This window comes from Calypte anna, chromosome 8, assembly GCF_003957555.1.
Source record: "Calypte anna isolate BGI_N300 chromosome 8, bCalAnn1_v1.p, whole genome shotgun sequence".
Taxonomy (NCBI): Eukaryota; Metazoa; Chordata; class Aves; order Apodiformes; family Trochilidae; genus Calypte; species Calypte anna.
Genome location: NC_044254.1, coordinates 4,552,559 through 4,574,273, shown reverse-complemented (window position 1 = coordinate 4,574,273; position 21,715 = coordinate 4,552,559). Strand labels below are relative to the sequence as shown.

Sequence of the window (21,715 nt, the reverse complement as noted above, 5' to 3'; positions counted from 1 at the left end):
TGTTGTGCTTGGATGTGGTTCACACCTCAAAGGGAGCTCCTTGAACTCCTCTGCAGGCTCTGCCTGGCCTTGTTCGCCCTCTCTCCATGTCCTCCCTTCCTCTCCAAGCACCTCCAGCCCAGCCTCACCATGTCCTTATCTCTCTACATCTTTACACCTATTTTCCTCCTTCCTGGGGGGGGGGATCAGCAAAGCACAGTCCTTACCCCTCCTAACCCTCCATTTTGGGTTTTTTTTTTCACCTCTATTTTTTTTATCTCCCCCTACTAAAGCATCAGCCCCACCCCCCTCTTCCCATCACTCTCCCACCTTGAGGAGACAAAACAAACCCCACCCCAGCCCCTCGCAATCCAGCTCCTGCTGTTTGTACTTCACAGTCCCTTCCCTCCTGCCTCCCTGGGTTTGAAAGCCAGTACCCTGGAAGGGGCCTCCCAGTTTTCGCTGGCAACCCTGATTCAGACTGACCGCCACAGATAGTGTTTGAGACTGAAAAAATATATATATATTTATATATATAAGATAATAATACTGGGAAAATTAAAAAAAAAAATAAATAAAAAATCTCTGTGCTGAAGTTATCCCAGTGTCCCACACCACGTGCTGGTGCGACGGCATCTCAGGAGCCAAGAGGGAACTTTGGGGTTTTGTTTTCTCACCCGTATGTTCCATAGCTTTCGGCAGCTGTCCTGCGGGCTGGACCCTCCAGGAGGGGGCGGGAATCTCCCGCTGCTGCCCTCTCCCTTGGTGTATCCATGGGGGGAGCGGCTGGGGTGGGTTGGTTTATTTTTTCGCTTTTGGACGTGGCTTTCCCTCTCGCCCAGATCCAGAGCCTCCAACCCACCTTTCTGCATGTTCCTAACAGATGGGATAGTTGTTCGGGGACTGGGGGGGGGAAATTTAAAAAGAGAGAAAAAGCAGCAAAATCTCTCGCCCCGGGGGCGGGGAGGGCGACGCGGAGGTGACCAAACGCTTCTTAGTGCGTTGGGTCCCCTCCGCGTCCCCTCCCCGCCAGCATCCTGGGCGGAGGGAAGGGAGGGTGATGCTCCGCTCGGGGTTTATTAGATTGGCCATAATAATTTTTACATATGGCACCCCCCCTCTCCCCCCTGCACACCCCTCCTCGTGGAGGGAGGGGGGAAGCGGAGCGCCTCGGGGTTTTATAGATAAGGGCGCCTAACGCATCCCCCGCTCCCGCAGGCAGAGCCGGGCAGCACCGAGAGAAGCGTGTCCCGGGAACCCCCGGCAGAAGGGGGGTCCCCGCCGCCGTGCTCTCGCCCTCCTCCTCCTCCTCTCCCTCCTCCTCCTGCAGGAGCAGAGGGGAAGAGAGAGGTGCCGGGGAAAAGTTGGGGGCAACGGCTGCGGCGGAGGCCGGGGGAGGGTGCCCCGGTGCTGCTCCCCGCCTCCCCCCTGAGCATCCCCCTTCCACCGGGGATCACCCCTTACGCCCCGTCCCTCCGTTTTGTCCCCAAGGAGGATGCTGCGTGGCGGTCCCCCCCGGGCCGCACTGCTGCTGCTGCTGCTGCTGCTGCTGGCGGGGCTCAGCTCGGCCCGCGGAGACCCCGGCCCCCCCGCCCCCCCGCCGTTCTCTGCTTGCGGAATGAAGGCACCGACCCGCCGCACCCCTCCCTCCCCGCATCATCCCTACGGGTTGTACCCTCAGGGTGCCGGGGTGCTGGGAGCTGCGGCTCCCCGGGGGCGGAGAGCGCGGGGAGCCGGGGGAGGTGGAGAGGAACCGGAGGGAGAGGAGGATGGCGGGGGTGTGCGAAGGGAGAAGCTGGCGGGCCGGGAGCCGCAGGTGCTGCCCGCCCTGTACTTTTCCGGCGGCCGGGAACAGCTGGGGGGGAGGCCCGGAGCGCTGCCCCCCATCCCGCGGCGAGAATTCACCTTGGAGCTGTGGGTCAAGGCGGAGGGCGGTCAGAGCAACCCGGCTATCATCGCAGGTAGGCAAGGAGGGATGGACCCCTCATCCCTTCCTAATCCTAACCCTAGCTTCTGCGCTGTGGCAGGTGTTACACCCCCCTCCCACCCGAAATATTCCTCCTTCCCTTGAGACAAACCCTAAAACACCCCCTCTCCTCTCTTTGCCCCCAGTCCCGTCCTTCCATCCCGTCCCTCCCCCCCTGCTTCTTGGCTAGCGTCTCCTTCTCCTCCCACCTGGAACTCAAAAGTCTTTGGGGGGAGCACACACCCCCCTTTCCTCTCCCCCCCCCGCACTTATTCCTTTTTCCTGGGGGCTTTCCGGGGCTCCCCACCCGCCCTGCTCGGGTTGCGGGTGGGTGCCCGGGGCGGTGGCCGCACGGTGGCAGCCGCGCCGCACGCAGAGCCCCAGGACCCCCATGGGCTCCCTGTCCCGGCCCCGGCAACCCCCAGCCTGGCTCCCTGCCCCGAGGGCTCTGCAGAGAGGCCTGGGCGGGGGGCAGAGGAGGAGGAGGAGGAGGGGCAGAAAGTTTTTCTACACGGAATTTCTACTGCTTCACCCCACTAGCTGCGAAACAGTGATGGAGAGCATGGGGAGGCAGAGGGGACCTGAGCAGGGGCATGGGGACGGGCAGATGTCACCTCCTGCAGCCCTACTTCATGTGTTTGAGGGCATATCCCGAAACTTGGGTTCAGTTTTGGGCCTTTCTTTACAAGAAGGACATTGAGAGGCCGGGGGGTGTCCAGAGAAGGGCAACTGAGCTGAGGAAGGGTCTGGAGCACAAGTCTTAGGAGGAGCAGCTGAGGGAACTGGGGGTGTTCAGCCTGGAGAAAGGAGGCTGAGGGGAGAGCTTTTAGCACTCTACAACTCCTGAAAGGAGGTTGGAGTGAGGGAGGGTGTTGGTCTTTTCTCCCAAGTAACAAGCAGAGGAAATGGCCTCAGGTTGTGCCAGGGGAGGTTTAGATTGGATATGAGAAATAATTTCTTCACCCAAAGGGTTACAGGCCCTGGCACAGGCTGCCCAGGGCAGTGGTGGAGTTACCATACCTGAAGGGATTTAAAAGCCGTGTAGATGTGGTGCTGAGACACAAGCTTTAGTGGTGGCCTTGGCAGTTCTGGGTTAATAGTTGGATGTGATGAACTGCTGCTGTGTTTCTGGACAAGCTGCTGGTTGGGGAAATCCTCTCTATCCTAACTCACCCTCCACTTGCAGTCCACTCGTACCCCTCTCCACCTCTCTCACCTGGCCTGCAAGTTTTGGGTTTTACTTTCCTAGCTAAACCAGTGGGTATTTTATTTTTGGTTTGGGTTGCTTTTAAATATTTGTCTTTTTTTAATTTCCTTGCAGAGGGTGGGACTGTTGTTAGCAGTGAGAGAGCAGCCTGGGAGCCCTGGCACTCTGGTAACATCCCTTGGTCTCTCTGCTCCAAGGGTTTGAGTCAGCCCCCGGCACCTCCGGCTCTGAGTCACTGTCCTCTTCCCACCTTCTCCCTGATGCTGGAATGATGGGGCCCATTGCGGGTGGCCAAGGGGAGGACAAGCCAGTTTCATGCCAGCAGGTGATGGGGGCAGCTGCCAGCCCTTTGGCAAGTGCTGGGTTTGCCTCTGATCTCCTGCTCCTGCCTTATTGGTAGAGAAGGGACCAAGCTGTGAAGTGTGAAGGAGCTGGAGATGCTCCAGGTGACTGCAGGAGGGAAGGCACCTCCCAGCATCCTTGCCTGGGAAATATAGCCTGGCTGAGCAGCTCTGTTTGGGAAAAGCAAGCTGTCTTTTTGGCTGGTGGGCTTGCTGCCTGATGGAGGCTTAGGAGTTAGGGTTTTGTATCCACAGATGCCACTTTTGTCCTAAAGACATCCCCCTGGCCTGAATGGAGCTGTTGGTCTCTTAGCCCCTCTTGCATGGGAGTATTTCTGCTGGTGTTTAACCCCAGCACCCTGCCATGGCCACCGAATGGGAAAGACATGGTAGTCCCTCCTCAGCATCCTTCTTATTTGGGGCAGCAGATGAGAGCCCTTTGATGCAATGCCATTTCTTTTTCTACCCTCTTGCCTCCCTTCTGTCCTTCTCTGCTTCTGGCAAACTCCAGGGGGATTTCCCCCAGTGTTGGGATGAGGTTTGTTTTGACTCAGACCAGAGGTGGTTTTGTTGGCTCAGAAGATCCCTCACCAGAGGCAGTCCCAGATTTGTGCTGTGTCTAAGCACAGGTGTTCCCCTCAGTTCCCTGAGCTGCTTCACTACTTCTCACCTCTCAGGTGACCACCCTGGATGCTCTTAGACCTCCAGACCTGTTTCAAGAGTTGTAGCAGCTAATTCCACTCTGGAATCTGAATCTCAAAGCATGACTGAGCTATCCATATCCAAAGCTCCTGGCCCTGGCAGGGAGAGGTCAGGTGTAGTGAAATGAGGCAACCAGGTGCCACTAATTGCCAGGGAGTGGCATGAGCTTGTGTTAAGCCCACCTGTGCCTAATTAGGGTGGGTCCCCACTGCACATGAGCAGGATTAGGGGGCCAATAAAAGGTGAGGCCTGAGTCACAGGCTCAGCTCAGTCCTGAGCTAGCCAGCAGAGAGGTTGGTTGCTCTTGGAGCAACAGCACCGATCCAGGCTGGTCAACCCTGAGGGCTATAGACTCAGAGCACTACTCGTGAGTTTCTGCTGGAACACCTGGTTGGACCTTGAAGTGCAGTTCCCTAAAAGAGGTTTGTCCTGACCCTAAAACTTACCCTTACCCTAACCCTGAACAGGGTGAGGCTTGAGTGGTGCAGCCGGCTAGCACAAGTAACAAGACAACCCGAGCAATGCTGTAGGCCGTGGGTTGGAGACTCCTCAAAGCCTCACCCTGATGGTGATGAGGTCTGGTGGAGCAATAAAGGTAGTGCAGTGCTGAAAGAAGCAGGTAAAGCCAAGCATCGTGAGACTGTGAGTTCCAGTGTGAGCTGAGTTTTTGACTCAGGCCTTACCTTTTATTGGCTCCCTAATCCTGCTCATGTGCAGTTGGGGCCCACCCTAATCAGGCACAGGTGAGCTTAACACAAGCTCATGGCCCCTACCTGGCAATTAGTGGCACCTGGTTGCCTCATTTCACTACAGTCATGCTTGGTGTGTGGTTCTTAACAAGTAGCACATTTCATCTCCTCAGAGGCTTTTTTTCCATCAGGCACCTGTCCTGGCAGACACCTTCCTCTTAATTTTTTTAATTTTTATTTTCTTGTTGAGTGTTGACAATAACTCTTGTTTTAAGCCCCAAATTTATCACCCCAAGTGCTAGTGGACAGCACAAAGCAGATTCAAGCTCCCTTTTCCCACCTGGCTGTGGGATGTCAAGCATGTTCCAGGGCTGCCACTACAATGGAGGTGGCATCCTTTGCCTCAGCTTCTCTCTTAGTGGGTTTCCAGTCACTGTTGTAGCACTGCCTTGCACCTCTTTGATGAATTATCTAGCCCTGTTTTTTAGGCTTGCTCAAGGTTGTTTTGGCCAGTTTTGAACTTGTCAGGAATTTCCAGGCTTGGCTCAAGCATGGGTTTGTGAGGGTGTTAGCTCACACCCCGGAGGCTGTTCCACCCGTGACACTGTTTACTTCAGTTTTGCATCAGTGTTTAATCAAGTTTTGGATTTTAAACCATTCCAAGGTAAAATGAATGATTTTTCCTAAGAGAGGAGGTAACAGGCCTTGTCTACTGAACCCCAGTGGAGACCAAATACTAGAAGATGGTTTTTGAGCATGCAGGTCAAAGCACCTTCCATTCATACCCAGACCAAGAGTGCTCCTAAGCTTTGCCTTCTCTTGGCTGCAAGAATCCCTTGCCTGTCTCCTGCTATTTGGCTTCTCCCCATCTCATCTTTCCCCATTTTTCCAGCTTCCCTTTCACAATCCTGCAGAACACAAGAGCTGGACAAAGCCCATCCACCCACCGAGGCTTTGTGCTGTCCTTATAGTGAGCAGTGATTATGACTGTGGGATGGCCAAGAGGCCACCATCCATTTCATTCTCTGTGAAAGAGATGGATGGAGGGGTCCTGCTTCCTGGGGTGCAGCAAGGCTTAATGTCACCTTTGCCAGCCACGTTTGGGAGGGCTGGTTGGGCTGATGTGGTGTCACATGGTTACCTGGCTTCAGCCACAACTTTGGGATGAAGGTCCTGCTCCTCCTGGAGTTCCTGCTCCTCTACACCTGTGTTGTCCTCTTTGAAATCAGGTACAGCTTCCCCAGAGTGTCACACTGAGCACCGCAAGACAAGTGAGGCCATGGGACAGGGCAGCAGTTTTTGGGCTGTGATGCTTTGACACCGTGGAGGTGGGCAGGTGATGTGTGTGATAGGACCAGCAGCAGAACCTGTGCAGTGGTTCTGACATGAGGAAAACCAGGCTGGAGCATAAGAAACATCACAGCAGGAACATAAAAAAGGACTCTGGACAGGGCAACAGGTTTTAGCAGCATTGGGGCAATACTGCATCTGAAAGGGATTTGTTGGGGAGGGGAAGGGGAGAGAGAGGTCTCCCAAAAGATGCCACTTGTAGATCTCAAAGTGTGAGATCTACACTTGTCTCACCTGATTTCCCCATGAGCTGTGGTGTTTTAGGAGCTCAGAAGGATTTCTTTTAAGCAGTCAAATATTTAAGTGCCATGTGGCCACTGATTCCCCATAGTGGCCACACAGAGGCCTGAGCTTCAGGGAAAATCAACAAAGGTCCAGGTTTTGCCTAGCCTGAAACACAGGTTTGCTACACACTTGGGTGCAGAGGGAGAGGCAGAGCCCAAAGATCTTCCTGGGGATGCATCTGTGCTTGGGAAAACCTCAAGGGCTGAGAGCTTCCCTCTTCTGCCCTTGCCAGCCTGTACTGGATGCACAGCTGGGAGGGAAACTGGAGCACAAAGGTAAGCTGTAAATCTGCCTGGAAGCAGCCCCTGGAGGAGGCTGGTTTGCTTTGAGTTGCTGTTCTCTAATTTTTAAAAGCTTTCGCCTGCAGATAAAAAGCTCAAGCCTCTAATGCCATCCCCCAGGACTGCTCCTGTGGAGAGCAGCTGAGAAACATTTTGCTCTTTGACCTCTCCTCCTGTCCATGTTTTTCCTCCCTTCTCCATCCCTCCTCTCCAGCTCTGCTGTCCCTCCTGCCTATTCCACTTACTCATCCAAATGAATTTGGACGTGGGATGGGTGCCCCCCTTCCTCATTGCCCAGATGAGATACTCTCCAGTCCTCACCAACTCTCTTCTCTCTCTGTCCCCATCCCCATCTCTGTCCCTGCTGCAGGTGTCTTTGACAACTGCTCACACACGGCCAGCGACAAGGGCTGGGCACTGGGTATCCGTGCCCTGCAGCTGGGTGGCAAGAAGGACGCCCACTTCTTCTTCTCCCTCCGCACCGACCGCGCAACCGCCTCCACCGAGGTGACATCCCACCACCGCTACCACCCTGAGACATGGACCCACCTGGCCATCACCTACGACGGGCAGTGGATGTCCCTCTACGTGGACGGGGCACGGGTGGGCCAGGCCAGAGGGCAGAAGGGACCCTTGCACAGCAGCTTCATGGCCTCCTGCCGCACGCTGCTGCTGGGAGGGGATGCTTGGGGGAATGACCACGCTTTCCGGGGACACCTGGCTGGGCTGGCCTTGTGGCAGAGAGCCCTGTCCCAATCCCACCTTCAGCGTCACTTCCTGGGAAGCGTGTCGGGGGGAACGGCGGGGCTGCTCCTGGCCACCAATTTTGCCGCCCCGGAGGAGTCCTGGGTGCCGTTTCGGGAGGGAGCCTTTCCTCAGCAGCGGCTTCTGCCATCCCCAGCGCCCCCCGTCCTGCGGCCGCTGGGACCCCCTCTCTGTGGGCAGACGGCCTGCGATAACGTGGAGCTGGTCTCCCACTACAACCTGCACTGGCCCCTGCGGAGCGGGAAGGTGGTGAGGTACCGGGTGGTCAACCTGGCGGAAGACAGCGGCGGACGGCCTGCGGTCAGCTGGGAGCAGGTCTGGAGGCAGCACCGGGCTCTGAGCGAAGCTTTCCGGCCTCACAACATCTCCTGGCAGCTCAGCCTCCTGGAGGTCCACAACTCCTCCCTCCGCCACCGCGCCGTCCTCTTGGGCTGCGAGCCCAGCAAGGTGGGCAACGAGCGCTGTGACCCTGAGTGTGAGCACCCCCTGACTGGATACGATGGTGGGGACTGTCGCCGGCCCGGCCGCTGCTTCTCCTGGAAACGCCGTGATGGGGTCTGTCACATGGAGTGCAACAACATGTTGGATGATTTTGATGACGGTGACTGCTGTGACCCACGGGCTACTGATGTGGCCAGGACCTGCTTTGACCCCGATTCTCCCCTGCGGTAGGTGCTGGGGTTTTAATGGGGGCGGGATAGTCAAGGGGATGGGGTGCAACTTCATCCCAATGTCTGCTCTGCATCTGTGTGCTTCTGCTGACTGGTGGCTTTTTGTTGTGGAGGGACGTTTTCCAGCAGGGATGGGTGTGCTGTGCCTCTAAAGGCAAGTAAATCCTCTGGTGTAGGATGGGACTCGATTTTGATCACCCACCATTGTTCCCCCATGACCCTGAGGAAAGAATTAGTTCAGGGTGATGAGAACTCCCACTCCAGAGAGATTCCCAATGCTGCCAATCTCCAGCAACATGCCAGGTGGGTACATAGACATCCTGGGATGGCCAGAGCAGCTCTTTGGAAAGGATGCAGCACCCCTCATGCAGGATGCTGCAGGGGGGTCGCTGCCACTTTCCAAGAAGAGTCTAAAACCTATTGTCTTGAGCTGTATCCCAAATGCCTTTGCCTGAACGTTGGGGTGGGAAGGGGGAAGCAGTGGTGCAAGGTGTGAATGGTGGGATTTCGAAAATTTGGGTTGGTTTGTGTGAGTCTCCTGAATCCCATCCCAGAGAAAAGCTTCAAGGGAAGGTTTCCAAGGGAGGGGCCACTTTGCCCCTTTAATCTTCTTTCAGAGAAGGCCACGAATGGGATCAGGGGTTTGGAGACAAGCTGAGAAAGTCAGGCTTGTTCACCCTGGAGAAGAGAAGGTTCCAGGGAGACCTGAGAGCATTTTCCTACCTGAAAGAGGCCATGGGAAAGCTGTGGAGGGCTTTTTACAGAGGCATGGAGTAACAGGACAAGGCGAATGCTTTCCAGCTGGAAGAGGGATGATTTCACTTAGACATAAGGAAGAAATTCTCCACTATAAGGGTGGTGAGACACTGGCCCAGCTTGCCCAGAGAAGCTGTGGCTGCCCCATCCCTGGAAGTGTTCAAAGCCAGGCTGGATGGGGCTTGGAGCAACCTGGTCTAGGGGAGGTGTCCCTGCCCATGGCAGGGGAGCTGGAACCAGGTGATCTATAAGGTTCTTTCCCACCCAAAGCAGTCTGTGTGTCTATGAATAAATCCATCTCCACTGCCTGCACAGTGGCTCTCCTGTCTGGATGGTGATTCCTCACTCATGGTGGCCATAACCATTGGATCTCATCCTCAGCCTCTGCTTCAGTCCTTGTCCTCTTTGTGTGGTCACAGAAATGTTTTCATCCTCAGACAAGAAGGGCTCCACCTTAAATTAAAAAAGGACAAATTTTTGCTGGTATGAATCAGGGCTTCCATTTGTCAGGATTTTCCCTTGAAAGTTGGGAAAGAAAAGAAAGGAAAAGAAAAACAAAACAAAAAAACACACCTTGCCTCTGTGGGAAAGGAATGGAATAATGGGAACACTAGGGAAACAACAAATCTTTGGCCAGCCTTGTTGGCCTGTGCAGATGACAAGATTGATTGTTTGTAGGCTAAGTTCTGAGAAAATGCAATCTGGAGTGCTCAGCATTTGGGAAATGTGGGGGCATGAGTTGAATCCTGCTGCTGCTGAGCTCTCCTGAGCTGCCCTGGGCTGGCTGCTTCAGAGGTGCTGCTGGACACCCACTCTCCTAGGGTTCTTCCCTGCTAAGGGGGACCCTGACTCCTCAGGAATATAGATGTTTGTGGGAAAACCACTGTCCAACTGGTAGCCTGGGTTTGGGGAAAACCAAAGCAAGCTTGAGGTCATCCAAGGGCATGGATGAATCCCAGGATACACAAGCAGAAGACCTCAGCCCAAGGGGTTTTGCTCAGCAGAGCCCCTGTTGAATGAGTCCCTTTGGGTTTGCTCCTAAGGAATTATACTCAAATGAACATTTTTGGGGGGAGTGGGGCAGCTGGGGAACTTACAGAAGGGTTTTTAGGGTGGAAGCCAAACCAGGAGAAATAAAGGGAAATAACATTTAACAAACTGGAGAAAAGTGGCATGAGAGGACCCACAAGCACTGATGGTTGTTGCTCCATGGATATGCTTCTGCTCTTTCACATCTGCTGAAGAACCACATGCCAGAGTCCAGGAGGGTCCTTGGGAGAGCTGCAGAAGAGGGAAAACTCTAAATCTCCTTTCCCGTCCAGGTGTCAAGGCAAAAAATCTTGGGATGTTTTTTCCCTGGAGTAAACCAGCTCTGTTGTATTTCATTTCAAGGCTTTCACAAAGCATGGTTTGGATGCAAAGGTTTCTTAGGAAGGCCAAAAATAACCCAAATGAGAAAGTCAATGTAAGACATTGGACAATTTCTTACTAGCATTGTGAGAATGTAAGATTCACCCCATTTCAGTGAAGGACCTCAATACCTTGTCTTGACTTGCATGACCTTACACTCATGCAAAAAGCTTTTACCTTCTTAGCAAGTCCCTTGTTTAAAATCTCTTTTCCTTGGGCTGCAGCACTGAGAAAGACAAATCAGAAGGAGAAGCTTTAGTTAGTTGGTATCTCTAGTGCTTCTCTAGTGGACATCTCATTATACTTCCAGGGCCACACTTGGTGCTGGCATAAACCCCGACTTAACAGGGGTTAACAGGGAGGATAAATGAGGTCTGAAAAGAATTACCAAGCTCAGGTGGGAACAGTGACTCCACTGTAGTCAAATTAGAAGCTGCCCCCAGCTCTGGAGCAGAGGGAATGATGCTGAAATTGGCTGTGTTGCCATGAATAATGTCACAATGTCAGGCCACCTTGCTGAGTCCTTCCTCTGCCTTCTCTAGGGTCCAAGTCCAACCATGTTCTGAGCTAGCAGGGCCACCACCTCTATGGAAAACCCACTGGTGGGACCATGTGCTGGAGAGAGACTTAAATAAAAGCTGAGCACAGATATCCCTGGAAGGCACAATGCCAGGCACATCCCTGGAAGTATTTAAAAGGCATTTGGTCCTTAAGGACATGGCTTAGTAGTTTATGGTGTTGGTCAAAGGTTAGACTGGAGGATCTTGGAGGTCTCTTCCAACCTAAACATTCTGTGATTCTCTGTGATTCCAGAGCCATAGGAAGCAAGCCAGGGACTTCTTCACTCTGACCCACTGTATGAAGAAGAAGGGGAGAGGCAATAGCTGCCCTCTGTCATCCTTCACTCAATCTTCTCTTGATTCACAGTATTTTCCAGGAGCTGAGCAGTGCAGTGCCAGGGGCTGAAGGAAAAATTGCCTTAATTTGCTGCAGACATGCATCTTCTTGCAGTGCCTGAGTGCTGCTGTAATTGGTGCTCCTGGAAGGAAAGCAGCAACAGCTCATTAACAGCAATTAACACCCACTGAGGGTCCCCCTCGGGCAGTTCATGGATGAGAGTCTGGTGTTTGACACAGTTAATGGGAAAAGGAAAACTGGAGGGGAGGCTGGGGAGCAAAGAGGAGAAGGGCAAAGTTGCTGGGCCTTTCATCTCCTCACGACCCAAAGAAAGGGACAAAAAGAGGTGAAAAATGACTGTGTGTCTCTGAGGATGAGCTAAAGGCTCCCAGGTATTCCCTGGCACTTGACTGCCCATTCTCAGGAGTTGTGGTTGCACTGATAGCATAAAAGCTGTAAAATTGAGAGCTAATGAGGCAAGGATGGCATCTGGGGGCAGCAGCTCACCTGTCCCATTAGTTATCTCATCCAGATGGTAAAATAACATTCAAATTAGCTGCTCACTTCCCCTCTATCTTTTTTTGGCTGCAGGAACCCTAAGCACATCTGTCTCAGTGTGAAGGTGGGTAGGTGTGGGCAATGATATTTCAAAATTGTAAATCTTGAGATTTGAGGTCACCAACACTGTTGCAGAGCTTTGACTCAGCTGCAGGGGGTTGGTGTCTGCAGATACCTTCATTTGCTGCTTGCAGTGCTGGGTCACTTGAAGGATGGATGAACGAATGAATGGGTGGATGGATGGATAGATAGAGAGGGTGTTTTATCTGCAAACTCTTTAACTCATATGGAATGGAAGAGAGTATTTGCTTGTCTGATGTTCCCATGAGGAAATGATGGTTAGGAAGTATTCATTCTCAGGACCTGAGCTCTGGCTGCTTTTTAGCTTCCTCTGTCAAGGACTCTTGGGAGTCCTTCTGACCCATACCCAAATATTTGTCTGGTGTTTCCAGGGGACCAAGCCTCAAGTGCTGGATTCAGTTCTCAGGGCTTGTAAGTAGTGATGGGTGATGGTAAGAGGAGATGGGTGCTTTGGGGACCCCAGGGATGGTAGTGATGGTGGTTTCTGAGTGGTGTTTCTTCTACTCTCTAGTGGACCTGTTTGTACTGGCAAGGTGCAGTAATAAAGTAATAAAACATTCTACTTTCCTTGCAGGAAAGCCCACGGTCTCTGACCTTCCCCATTGATTACTGGTTTCAAAACCTGGGAAAGATAGAATGGAAACACATAGGTACAGACCCTTCTAGCAGGTGGGCAGGATGTCTACCAAGCTGTTTGCTTGTGGTGGGACTTGGAGATTATATCCATGTGAATGTGCCTCCAAGTGATTCTGCTTGCCCAGAATCCTAGCTTGGGGTTAAGACCCCATATATTTATTTTTTTTTACCTTCTCAAATTACACTGGAGAGTATTTGGTGTGTTACTATCCCTTAGGAAGTGTCTGGTGCCAATGGGGAGCCCAACAGAGGGGTTTTATCCTGGTAAGGAGGACTCAGGGTGGTGAAATAACTCATGCACTGGGGGCTTGGTTGGTGTGACTTGATGGGCTCTGCAGTGTGTTTGCTCTATGCCACCAGGGAAATGCTCACCTTGCTGTCCCTGCAAGAAATGTTTTGTTTGCAGTCTTCCTATTTCTTCTTGGCTCCTTGTTTGCTATCAAGGCTGCTCCTTTCCTTCCATCTGATGCACTTGTCTGTCCTTGGGTCTTTTGTATCTCCCAAGCTTTATCACAAATGAAGCTAGGAGTTGGACCCCCTGACTTTGGGGGTTTTGTTCTTACTAAGGTGTGAGGTTATAACCTCTCTAGTGTGGGCTGATGGAGGAAAGGATAATTGTGGGCTGTATCTTCAAATGATGAGGCCCACAGAAGGCCAGGAGTGGTGGAGGAGGAGATGATGGAGACTCCAGCATGGAGATATGTTCTGTAAGGTACATGACTAATTCAGCCCTTCTGATGTGGCATAAGGCAAGTGAGAGAGCAAGAGTTACCTTTCCAGGGAGGAGGTGGCACCAAGGGACTCCACAAGGTCTTAGGGATACAGCAGGCTGGTCAGGGAAGTGATGGAATTGCCATCTCTGGAGGGTTATAAAAGACCTAGAGATGTGGTACTGAGGGACATGGTTTAGTGGTGGGCTTGGCAGTTCTGGGTTAATAGTTGAACTTGTTGGTCTTAAAGGTCTCTTCCAACCAAAGCAATTCTGTAGATTCTTTAACATTAATCAGGAGCAGAGGTTTCCATATTCTGCTGGGGACAGAGATATATTCCAACCCAGGGAGCAGAGGAGCAGGGCTAGAAGAAGAGCACAGAGGTATCTTGGTCCATAGGAAGGCTTTGGCATTGGCTCTTCAGAGCAAGCTGTAATGGGGTGGCTGATGTGCTCCAATCTTCTGTGCATTTTGGGGTGCTCCAAGTAGCAAACAAAACGTACAGGAATGCACTCTTTTTCTTCTCAAGATAGAAGGGGGTTAATTTCCTCTAAGCCTCTGCTGAAGGATGACTCTTGCTTGCCTCCCTGGGAGCATGGAGCTCCTGGAGGAACCTGCCGGGTCCCCCCAGGACCTTTCCACAGGGAAGGGGGAACACGATCTGTGTGGGAGTGAGGGGAGAGGATCCCTGCCCAGTAGCTGCAGGCAATCTGGGTGCTTTTGGGGAAAACAGCTGTCCCAGATGTGAGCTATTGTTCTGGGAACACCACTGTCCCAGGGGTTTGCTCAGGAGGGGCTGCTTGTGTTGGGATGGCAATTGTCAAGGAGCAGCGGGTGTTCAAGGGAGGGAGGTCACTCTTTGTCCTGATTTTCAGCTCTCCCCAGGGCTCCTTCTTCCCCAGCTGTACCCTTGCCTGTGGGTAGAAGACCCCAGCTGAGACCCTGGCCAGGCTGGTGAGACCCCGAGGAGCTTGGTGGGACTCCATCATCTCAGTGTTGACAGGATCTCTGGGATAACTTGTCCTACATCTGGCTTTGCAGGCAGGGCTGCAGCCATCAGAGTCATTAAGTGAATGTACCACTTTTAGTTTTTCTTGGCCCAGCCACCACCAGTATTTAGGAAACCAAATCACCCCTTTACAAAGGGTGATGAGACCAGAGAGTCCAGTGGAGCCCAAACCCACCAAGATGATGTGAGGCAGAGGACTTTGCTGGCAGGCTTTGGGGCAGGAAAGGATGCTGAGCCTTTGCACCCGTTGCCTGCCAAAGGCTGCACTGGGGACCAGAGGCAGCCTCAGATTTTTAAGATTTTTTTTTTATTTGTGGTTAACGTGCAATCGTTACATTACAAAACTCCCCCAAATAAATTATCTCCTGTCCTTTTTATATCCCAGAGGAAGGCATTTTTAGACTTGCTGGCTTTCATGAGTGCTGTGCTCCGGCTGGGACACCCAAATGCTTGGTCCTAAAAATAAGTTGGAGGCTTGGGAGCTGTTTTTGCCCTTTTCTTAAAAAGTAAAAAAAAAAAAAAAAAAAGAAAAAAATTAAGAGAGGAGATATTTGAAGAATTTTCTTTTCTTCTTTTATCCACCTTGATCCCTTTCCTGACCAGTATCTGGGCTGCAAATTTTTGCTCTTCAGTGCACAGTTTGGGGTGAATGTAGTGAAGTTTTTGGATCTTTTAACAAGTCTGAATGTTACTGTCCTGGTAGGCAGTGCTTGGAGGGAGGTTATTGACCAAAAGGCCATGTGGGTCACCTTGCAGAGGAACTAAAGGCTGCTTGGCAAATTCCTCTGCAGTTGTCAGCCCTGTTAAAAGATCCTCTGTGAGTACCCATGAGCTGTCACCTGAACAGATGAGGTAGGCTGGAGGCTGGAAGGATGGCACACTGATCTTCTGCCATCCTTTTCTTGTCTTCTTCTGCAAGGAAGGCCATGTACATGGCAGATGGCTGTAGGCTCATCTGAGTGTCACCAAGGACCTGTCCCCAGCCTCACAGTGCTCCTTTTTTATTGTCCTACTAGCTGGGGACACAGGGTGAACATGTAAGACCCAACTTTTCCTTGTCACCTGGTGGTCACCAGAGTAATATTTGGAGATGACCTCAAGCTGGTCCTAGGACAGAGCTCCACACATGGTGTCTCCTGAGACTTGGTGATGGAGATGTTGCTGATGGTGATGGAGAGCAGTCCCAGCATTTTGGTTGGAGGCAGGGTTTAGGCAGCAGTGTGTGGCACGTGGGCTGCAGGCTCATCCTCACCATGCTTACCCAGTCCACAGCTCTCCCTCTTTCCCCCAGACTGTCTGTTTCCTGTCCTATGGATGAGGATGCTGTGAGAAGAGAGGAGGCACCTGATGAAAATGGAAGACACCTGTTTTCAGCTGAAAAACTGTAGGATGTGGGGGCCTAACATCTCTAAACTCCTCTGAAAACTCCTCATATAGCTAAGGTCATGTCTTCTAAGGTGTTTCCAAGCCCCTGCCTGTGCTGTGGGCAAGAGTAATCCCAGCTTTTCAGTTGGAGAAGCTGAGACACAGAAATCTTGGACATCTTGCCCTGTGGTCATGCAGCAATGAGGTGCTGCTGTTGGTCCTGGGATTCTGGCCTCTTGCCTCCTAGTCCCTGGATAGGAAAAAGGCATTTAGCAAAGGGAGATGAAGCTGCTCAGTCTTGGCTAAATGCAAGGCAAAAAATAAAGCTCTTACTTGCACCGTTCTCCTGTCTCCTCCCTCCTGACCCCAAGGCTCAGCTCCTCCCCATGAAGCCCAGGCAATGCTGGGAGAGACCAGGAGCCTTGCACACCCTTGTATTACCCCCCCTGCCTTCCCTCAGCACATCCTGATCCGTGCCATAAAAATTAGCAGGGAAATTCTGGCTCCTGGGGCCACTTGTTTGTGAAGACCTCCAATAAACCTCGAATGTTGCTTCATAATTTTTCTTGCTGCAGGCAAAAAATAAGGGAAAGCTGATTTACAGACCTGCACCTGTGGCTTAGGTGGGAGAGGGTTTATCTGTGTGATCTTAGGCAGGCAAGGAATGCTGGAAGGCTTTATCCTGACCCGGGATGTTTTTAATTTGTCTTTGAAACGATCAGTCCAGCTGGGAAGAAAAACCATACCTGGATTTGTTTAGCTTGGAGCCTGCTCTAGAATCACTTGCCACCATTGAGCTCTGCCTCACCAAACCACGAGGGGCTGCTGACACATTTCTCCAGTTTCTTGCTCACCCTCTCTTAGGTTCTGAACACAAAACCTCTCACCAGCAACCTGATGGAAGCAGGCAGGCACTTTTCTGAGCAGTGAGGTTTTGGCCTTGCCAAGTGGGTGCTGGAGCCAGGATGCTGCAGGATTGGGCTCCCGCTTTCCCCCAGCTTCTGCTTCACTGTGTTTCTCCCTGGCAGGGCTCCTTTCCTTCCCCTGAAGGGAAGGATCCAGTTCCAAACTGGATCTTTTGTTTCTTTGGAACTTCTGATTAGCTCCCCTCAGCTGCTGCTCTTTCCCTGGTTTTGGAGGTGATGGCTGGAGGTGACAGCTCCCCTTGCCTTCTTGAGGACCTGGCTTTTGGGCAGCCCTAGCACAGCCAATGGAGATGCTGGATGAGGCTTGGAACAACCTGGTCTCTTGGAATGTGTGTCTCTGCCCATGGCAGTGGGGTTGGAACTAGGTAGGTAGGCTGTTTGGTCCATGTTCTCATAGATGGCCAGGCACATGCTCTGGGGAAGGCTGGTGGGTTTTCAGAGGCTACCATATAGCCTGAGTCTCCTTCATACCCACAAAGACTGAGAGGGTCAGTGCTGGGTGTAGGTGCTGGGTGTTCCATCACTCAGGCATGCACAAACCTTGGGGTTTGCACCCAAAGCTGCTTGGCCAGCAGCATTGCTCCTCCCTGCCTGCCTGTGGGGTTCAGGGTGTGGAGGTGTTAGGGATCTGCTTGGAGATAAGACTGGGACACATCTTATTTGGGTGGTAGCAGGACATCAGTCAGGAGAACCTGGCTCCATCCCCCTCACCCTTTATATATTTGTAAACATTAATGAGGTTGCCCCCCCAGTTTCCACTCTCCAAGCTAAACAGATCCTTTCCTCAGATGGGCATCTGTGTCCCTGCAGGCTCAGGAAAAGAAGCAACAGGGAGAGGAGCTGCCCAGATGGTGGGCACAAGGTGCTGAGCCTTGGAGAGCTGGTGAGGGTGTGGTAATGCTCAACACATCTTAGTGGGAATAGGAGGGCTTCTCTCAGTGCCCAGAGACTAATATTGGGGTTTAGTCTGTTCTTTGCTTCCAGGCTTGTTTCTTAGTAATTAGCACATTCCTCTGGAGTTCCCTCCTGTTGATATTTTTGGTGTTAACCCCAGATAAACCAAAATTTCTGCCTGGGAATTTCACTCTAGGCTCCACAACGCAGGTTGAGTTTAAACCCAAGAGTCTGAGGCACATGTGGCTTTTCAGCTCCCCAAAAATAGCTTTTGATGGATCCACAGAAGATGAGGGATGGTCCATGGGTCCTCTGCTCCCACCATGAGAGCAGCTGGGAGCTGAGCTACTCTGAAAGCCTGGCTCTCAGGAAAGCCATCTCTGTACCTTGATGGCTCTCAGATGGGCAGCATATTTTCAGATTATGTCACCCATGAGGAAGTGACAAGGCTCTCTGAGGAAGGGATGACCATGATTCACTCTGGTAGAAATAGAAAGGCCAAAGAAGCAAATGGAAACTCCCTATTGACCAGGTCCCTGCCATTTAAAAAGGTTTTTACTACCTATTCCAGTAGTTGTTTGAAAATCATGTGGCATTTACTCTTACATACTACAATCAGATGGGTTTTAAGCCATTAAGGCCCTTTGGGTCAATAACTACCATTTTAAAAAAAATCTATTAAATACCCATTTCCGTGGAAATAGAGCTTCTACAATTGATCATGGCTGCTGACTCCCATTAAAGCAAACCCCAAATGCTATCAACTCCCCCAAGATGTAGAGCACTAAAACATTGATTGCCAGGACAAATTTATCCCAGGGGAAAGTTGATGGCCCATTATGCTTAAGCAACACAAGAAATGTCACATAAGCCAGGAAGTTTATGGGACTTGCATGGATTTGTCCTCCCCGAGGGGGTAAAATGGAGGTCCAGGGGGTGAACAAGTAGTGCTAGCACAAGCTCAAAGCTTGTGGGAGCTTTATGGGAAACACTTGGCTTATTTCTTATTAACTTTCAAGTGTGTAGAGGCTTTGGTTGTTTGGCAGAACCAAGTGATGCTTTTGGGGCTGAAGTGCTGTAAAAAAAGTCTGAATTTGTGGGTTTGTTTTTGGTGGCATAGGGCTTTCCACATTGAATTATAGAGGCGTGACACCTCTGAGGTTGTATGAGGAAAGCTGTTGGGAAGCCAACCCTGCAAAGAGAAAGTCCTTATCTCTCTGCCCTCTAAAGGAAGCCTTTTGGGGCTACTGGTATTGTGGTGGGTCCTAAAGCAGGCTCTGGGGGTGTAAATGTAGTAGGACTGCAGGAGACCCCTCATGGTTGCTTTTCAGTGAGAAATAGCCCAAGGGATATCAGGCTGGGAACCAGGGGCTTGAAAATGTTGGGGAGAAGGGCTGAGAGGAGAGGGTGTCCCCACCGCAGTGCTGGTGGAGGCTTTTTCCAGGGTTCAGAGGAGAGAGCTGTGCCAGTCCTAAAATGTACTGCAGAGCAGAGAGGCTCTGGGTGTCCCTGGTGAGCACTGGTGATGGAGGTTTATATTTTAGGTCTCCCTCAGGAGTATCCCAAAGGGCTGGGCCCCACCAGCATGGCTCTTAACTCCTCAGGGCGCAGTCTCTGCTTTTCAGGCCAGGCAGCAAGGATGGGGAACGAGCAGCTCAGGAAAAAAAAAAGGTGTCTCAGCCCTGACTCCCCCATCTTGGCTTGGCAGAGAAGCCCAGGCAGGAGCTCTGCAATCCAGCTGTCCTTTCCCATTAGGGCTTTGCCTCTTGCTGTCTCTGCCAGACCTCAACAACTCTCCGGGTGCGGGCTGGCTGCCGGCATCAGCGGAAAGCTTGAAGGAGAGGTCAGGTAGTCCCTGCTGAGCCAGAGGCCACACTTCCCTTGTTTGTCTCCCTTCATGCCTCCTTCAATCAGCTTCACCCTGGCCCTGGATTTCTCCATGTTCCCTTTCCCACTGCCCTGGCACTTCTCCAAGCCTGTCCCTGCTGGAGGATGACATCTGTGCCATGGGGTGATTCCTCTGGGAAAGGTGCCCCTTCCCATCCAGCCATGAGGGGATGTGGAATGGTGACTGGGCTGGGCTGGAGGTGGTGATGTGGTAAATTGGTCTCCTCCTTCTTAAAGAAATTTAATTTGAGGCAGACAAAGGAGAACGTGTGGGTCCCTGTTCCTGAGGGAGAGTGTAGGCATCTATCTCCAAAGCAAATGTGAAATTTTCTCCTGGGTCTCTCCTGTGTCAGGCACCAGTACCCTTGGGGATTTGCCCCACAGTTTAGGAAGGAGATTGAGGTCCTGGAGCAGGTCCAAAGGAGGGCAACTGGGCTGGTGAAGGGACTCGAGCACAGATCCTATGAGGAGAGGCTGAGGGAGCTGGGGGTGTTCAGGCTGGAGAAGAGGAGGCTCAGGGGAGACCTCATCACTCTCTCCAACTCCCTGAAAGGAGGTTGGAGCCAGGGGGGGTTGGGCTCTTTGGAATTTTCTCCTGGGTCTCTCCTATGTCAGGCACCAGTACCCTTGGGGATTGCTGATGGCTGGTCCTGGTGCTTTTTGCAGTGCAGGATTGACTCCTCAGGGAGATCAGGGGAAATTATAGGTCTAGCAAGTTGCCATAACCATGAGATTTTTTTTTGGAAACTGATTCAAATTGGACAAAAGGATGGCACCTAGTCCAAATGAGGGTTCTCAAAACCCTCACCTTTTCCTAAAGTGCCTAGTGCTGGTGGTACCTCAATAACAGCCAGGAAAACTATCCAGACACATGGAGATATGCTGGAATTCCCAGCAGAGTCATCCCAGGAATACACACATTTTATCCAAGGATGCATCTCAATTATGCTGAGCTTCCAGGCCGGGTTGGATGGGACTTGGAGCAACCTGAGAGATGTCTCTGTCCCTGCAAGGGTTTTGGAACTAGATGTTCTTTAAGGTCTCTTCCAACCCAAGCTGTTCCATGATGATTCAGCTCCACCTTCCCTAATTAGCAGATCTGTTCCTTCTTTCTGCTTCTCCTCTTATTTCTAAAGAAACCTTTTTTTTTTTTTTTTTTTTTTTTTGTGGTATTTACCAGGGTCAGATTGATATCAGGGTATTCCCATTTCATCCCACTCTCCCCAGCATCTTGGCTGCAGCAGCATCTGCTGGGCAATCCTGTTTTTCCATTCTGAATTCAAGACCTACCTTCGTACCTCCATTTAAGTGAATTTCAATCATCTTATTAATAGTTTAGGCCAAGATTTCTTTCCCTCATCAGCTCTTCAGTAATTTCTATGCTGCTTAGCAAAACCAGCTCTAAAATTGGCTTTCCTTTGGCTGCTGCTGTGATGATTTAGTGAAGAACTTTTTAGCAAACACTTCCAGGAATAGCAAGGCTGGGCCATTGTTAGCAGCACTTACTCTTCAGCCTATCTCAAGGCAGAGTGCCCTGCAGGGATTTCTGCTCTAACAGTAGTGTTATTGTCTTTCTTGCCCAAATCTGACCTCAAGAAGCTGTGTGCTACCGGCTGGTGTAACTGCTGTGTGCTAGTGATCTGCAGCCCTCCTGATCCATTTCCCTAATAAATCTGTATTAAAAGGTTACAGTCTGAAACCACAACTTCTTTCTTTGATCCCATCTGCAGCTTTGCCAGTGCAGCTCCCTGACCCTGCAGCATCTGCTACTGCTTCAGTCCCAGAGCCAAATCCACCAGCCACATGGAGATGGAGGCTTACCTCTGGATTCAGCAGGAATTGCTTGTGCATAAGGGAAACCCCTGATCCTGAGAGCCCTCATGTAGGAGTGTTTTGCCTGTCACCCTCTTAGACATCTTGCTACTCAGCCACTCATACAGATTTTAAACTGTCTTTTAAGGGGTGCTGCCAGTGATGGTGGCTCCCTTAGCTCTCCTACTCGTGCTATCAGTGTCTCAGAGGTTTGTTTTTTTTTGCTGGGCATGTTGAAGAGATGTGTGATGCCATCGTCCCTTGTCTACTCAAATGCTCTTTGGCCTTAATCCAACACCTAATGAAGCTGATGAGAGGCTCCTGAGGACTACAGAAGGTATTATTCCAGCAGTGTTGGATGTTCTGTGATGCCAGCAAAATGCCTGGCTGTTCCTTCCCTTCACCCCTTGTGTGTGTTTTGTATCTGGCAGTGTTATCAAAGGCTGTCCAGATGAGAGTTATTAGGATTTTGATGCCTTGTCAAGTTGCCATGATGCAATTGCCATGGCAATGATGGTTTGTGGCACACCAGCATAGT

The 21,715-nt window shown here is 51.5% G+C and overlaps 1 protein-coding gene across 1 annotated transcript in view; it reads left to right on the top strand.

The window, feature by feature from the left end:
* The first annotated feature begins 1,597 nt into the window (after positions 1–1,597).
* The window catches only part of PAPPA2 (pappalysin 2), an 89,260-nt gene continuing 69,142 nt past the window's right edge, over positions 1,598–21,715 (top strand). Inside the window, exons 1-2 of the mRNA XM_030455294.1 lie at positions 1,598–1,940; positions 7,171–8,233. Coding sequence (XP_030311154.1) covers positions 1,598–1,940; positions 7,171–8,233 — 1,406 coding nt within the window. The remainder of the gene's footprint in view (positions 1,941–7,170; positions 8,234–21,715) is intronic.